The sequence below is a fragment of the Pinus tabuliformis genome, chromosome X (assembly GCF_031772625.1).
Source record: "Pinus tabuliformis cultivar Carrire ecotype Pingquan chromosome X, CPIR1, whole genome shotgun sequence".
Lineage (NCBI taxonomy): Eukaryota > Viridiplantae > Streptophyta > Pinopsida > Pinales > Pinaceae > Pinus > Pinus tabuliformis.
The window spans coordinates 248,580,788-248,585,030 of NC_142308.1; the positions used below are offsets into that span (position 1 = coordinate 248,580,788).

General features: G+C 40.8%; 1 protein-coding gene across 1 annotated transcript; it reads left to right on the forward strand.

Moving 5' to 3' along the window:
• Nucleotides 1-3,025: 3,025 nt before the first annotated feature.
• On the forward strand, nt 3,026-3,865 carry LOC149139309 (F-box/kelch-repeat protein At5g15710-like). Its single transcript, XM_089450679.1, has one exon. The coding sequence runs from the start codon at nt 3,026-3,028 to the stop codon at nt 3,863-3,865; it is 840 nt and encodes a 279-aa protein (XP_089306805.1).
• The last annotated feature ends 378 nt before the right edge of the window (nt 3,866-4,243 follow it).

Below are 4,243 nucleotides of genomic sequence, written 5' to 3' on the forward strand. Positions count from 1 at the left end.
TGAAAACAATGAACAAACTATGCATTCATGACCTACAAGTACCATAGTCACAAAGTGTTTGTTTAAATGGATATTTTGGACCACCAACTTCCCAGGGTCGTAGCTTTGGCATGCGATCTTTGTTTTGCTATCATAATACCTTGTTTCGCAGATCTCCATGAGGTGGCCAAAAAGAGAATTTGTTAAGCAAACTTTTAGCACTTTTCCGGTCTCTTTGTTTTCCATGAAAATGTTGTTTAGGCCCTCAAAATGGCCTTAGAAGTTTAGGACCCAAAAAACTCCAAAAATAGGAAGTTGTGTTAAATATAAGGAAACGAAATTGAAAGGAAATAGTGTCGGGTCAACTTAGGATAATAACAATGTGATCATGTGTCACTGGGTGTTTGCATTCAGTTTTGGACATGTGGATCCCATTTTCCATAAGTGCACCTTGGAAATTGGGCCATGCATAGTAACTCTCATCTCATGTTTACCCTAGTGAGCAGGTTAAAGTGGGTAAATGTGGGGTGGGTTGTTATAGTCTCACATGTGCTTTTTTGTTGCATTTACCTTCTAAGGATAACACTAACAACATCATCAAACTTTAAAGTACTAGATCCAAAGATAGAATTACAAATAGCCATTCCAACTTTTTGGCAATAAGCACAAAAACAATAGAGCCCTAAATTTATCATCAAAATTTATCCTTACAAAACTTAATTGACTAGTAATTTTGTTAAATTCATTTAAATGATTAGCAACAGATCCACCTTCTGACATCTTCATATTAAATGAACACTTCATAAGAAATACCTTGTTTGAGGTTGAGGGTTTTTCATTGTTAAACACACATGGACAGCAAAGACAATGTGAAAGATAAAACATGCAATACATTTTTTATTAACATGAGATATACATTTATAGTACAATATGTGACTCTTGGGTTTCAGATCCCAAGGTCTCTTGGACTGCTTTGGTCTATTCAGCTTCCACACTAACCCATTTAGGATTAGGTGTCCAACATTCCCCCCCTTAATCCGAAGGGTTATGTATGAGTCCAAGAAGAGAGCTGTAATACAAAATGTGCAAAAAATGCATGGCAGCACTAGGCTGAATGTGCTCTATGAAATGTTGGTATAAAGGGCAGTAGTTTAAGGATGACCACCAACACTGGAACGCTTAGTGCAGTTCCCAGAACTCTTCCAAAACTCGCAAGAAGCTGAAGTCTTCTACTAGAGGAAGTGATCCTATTGTTTTAAAGAGGGAAACCTTCAACCATAAAAGGGAGGTCTCACCCCGCATAAAAGGTAAAACTTCAACCTGAAAAGGGAAGTCTCAACTTGTGATGGTTTAAGGATAACCAACAACTCTGGAATGCTTAATGCAATTCCTGGAACTCTTCCAAAACTCGCAAGAAGCTGGAGTCTTCTGCTAGAGGAAGTGTTCTCAATTGTGTTCCTGGAATTCTTCCAAAACTGGCAAGAAGCTGAAGTCTTCTGCTAGAGGAAGTGTCCCAGATTTCCAACTGAAGGCATGTTCAGGGGCATCTTTGCCGCTGGCTACAACTCTGAAACTGGTGTGGCAGGTTGTGGCTCAGGCTCGCTTGATGTGACTTTGAAGCTTGTAGATGACCATCATTTCCCCCCCTGTCAGATACAAGGTGAGATGATGGAGAAAACTCAACTACAAGACTGTTCAATATTCTGGAACAAGTTCTGACATGTGTTTGGAATATCTTCTTGGCTGTTGATGCCCATTGCCAAGAAGCGATCCATCCAAGATGAATCTTTGTTCTTGCAGGACGTTTGTTTCTGAAGCATCTGTGTGAAGAATGGCTGGTTTTATGACAGTGCTTACATGGATGAAGATCAAAACAATGATCTTTCAAATGGCCAACTCAGTCACAGTGTTGGCATTTCACGATCTGTTGTTTTTGTTGTTGTTGTTGCTGTGGAAGAGGGGCAGAATCTGGAACAGCTGGAGGTGAACTGTCATGAGGAGCAAGTGAACTGTCATGAATGAATCCAGCACTCTGAAACTGAATGGGCTTGGCATAGTCTGGAATATGAAAGGACAAGTCCTTGTCATATCCAAGACCAGTTTTGTGCTTGTTGTGGACAAGCTGTTCCCAAGGTCTGATGATGGGCTTGGGAAGTGCAGGCTGAGTTTCTGCATCTGCATGGACAACTGCTGCTTTATGGGGTACTAAATCTGAATGAACTGTAATATTATTGTCTTGTTGTTGATGGGTTGCAGTCTCAACGTTCTGAATAGAAACAGGTTCAGAATGATGTCTATTTTGATGTAGCTCTTCTTGCTGTAGCTGTGATTCAAGCTGCAAAAAATCAATCTTTTCATGTGCATTTTGTAGACATGTCTGAATGTCAGCAATAATGTCTTTATTGATTATGATTGCGCTGTCAGTAGTGGATACGATTAGAGTTCTCAATAACTCTAATATTCTTTCAAGCTTAGCCATTTTTCTTAGCAGTGGGAAAATAAAGAATGTGAGCAATTATGCAATATCTTCTTCTACAAACAATATCAAGCCTTAATGGTAGGCTTTGGAGCAACCGTTAAGACCAACTTTCAACATATACCACTTAAAAATTTGGCTAAAAATAGTGAGCTTAAACTGTTGAGGAGAAACTCAAAAGGTAGATTCCCAATGCAAAATGGTGCATGTAAAGACATAAATAAATACTACCTCAACCTGTTTAAAAAATTGAATTCATGTCCTGTTCATGAGAACCTCAACTGGAGCTAATCCTTCCTCGCCCACAAGGCGCAACTGGTATTTTCAGTGCCTTGTTTTTAATTTCTGTCAATCTACAACACTACCTTCTTGGAGCCAGATGCCATCTGTTCTCAGCTGGGTTCATAAAATATTTCAGGGAACACTTACAAATGAAACAAGCTGTACATGCTTAATGCTGACGACAAGTTCTTTTGTGACAAGTTTTTCAGGTTTGCAAGATAAGACAAAAAATATATTCAATTTGTGAGGCATGCATTCAGAAATCTTCACATCTGTTCTGTTATAGATATGGACATGCAGAACACAGCTGAAATCGTTTCATGGTTCAACGTAGCACCACCTGACGTTGAAATGGAGATATTTGCTCGGCTTCCTGTGGAGTATGTGTATAGGTATCGCCTGGTTTGCAAGCAATGGAACGACTTGCTTTCCTCGAATGATTTCCTATCAATGTGGGCCGAGGTGTCTCTCACCCGGAAGCAGCCACGGCTTGTATTGTGCGGTGACGGTCCGGAAATGCCATGGATGATATTCTGTTTCTACACACGCACCTGGATTAACTCCTGCTTCACGCTTTCTATCATGGAGGACTGGACGGGGATACCCTGTAGGTTTTATTGCCACCAGTCCATTCCAGGACTCATCTTGGCCACCGGAAAAAATTCCTTAGACGGAAGGATCTGCAACCCTTATACAAAAGCGTTTGTTGATATTCCCGCTCTAAACTTTGGCTTCAACGTTCTCGATAAGATTAACAACTTTGATGCTTTGTACAGAGTTGTCGTTGTAAATCTGATCGGACCTCGGATGATGCAAATTTACGAACCTTCCCAGAAGAGATGGAATATCGTGGGATACATTTCGGACGATTTTAGAGTGTACGATAAACCTGTTTCTTACGACGGAACATTCTACTTTCACTGTCGTTCGATAGGTGATGAAACGTATGGCATCAGGTTTTCACTATCCCAGACGAGGCAGACGGTTCAGACATGCCTACCAACCCCATTCTTTTGTGACAAGTGTTGCAGTTTGCAAGAAGCACAAAAAAGAATGAAAATTAAGATCCCTCCTCGTATTCTTGTTATCCACTTGAAGCGCTTCAAATACATTGAACAACTTGGGTGATACAAAAAGCTCTCTTATCGTGTGGTCTTCCCCATGGAGCATCCAATATTAGTTTTTTCACATCAAAATTTCCGCTGCGGCCACGTTCGTTATTCGATTCTAGCGCAGAATTCGAATTCTTCACTGCGTCGATGGCAATTGAACAGGCGTTCGCAGGAAGGCAAAATGTCAATAGCCGTTGCCGGGGAACGAACCCGGGTCACACTTGAGTACTGCCGTCGATTTTGAAGACCAAGAAGAAGGCTTCCCCCCGCTCGGCAACCGTCCTGACATCTACAAACAGAAATTGTTGCTGTCACGAACTCAGAGAGGCAGACGTTGATGGTAATGGTGTTCTAATACCAATTCTGCAACCAAACAAACTGTAGATAACAATCC

Coding starts and splice junctions, on each gene's coding strand:
- LOC149139309 (XM_089450679.1), top strand. CDS start 3,026: ATGGACATGCAGAACACAGCTGAAATCGTTTCATGGTTCAACGTAGCA.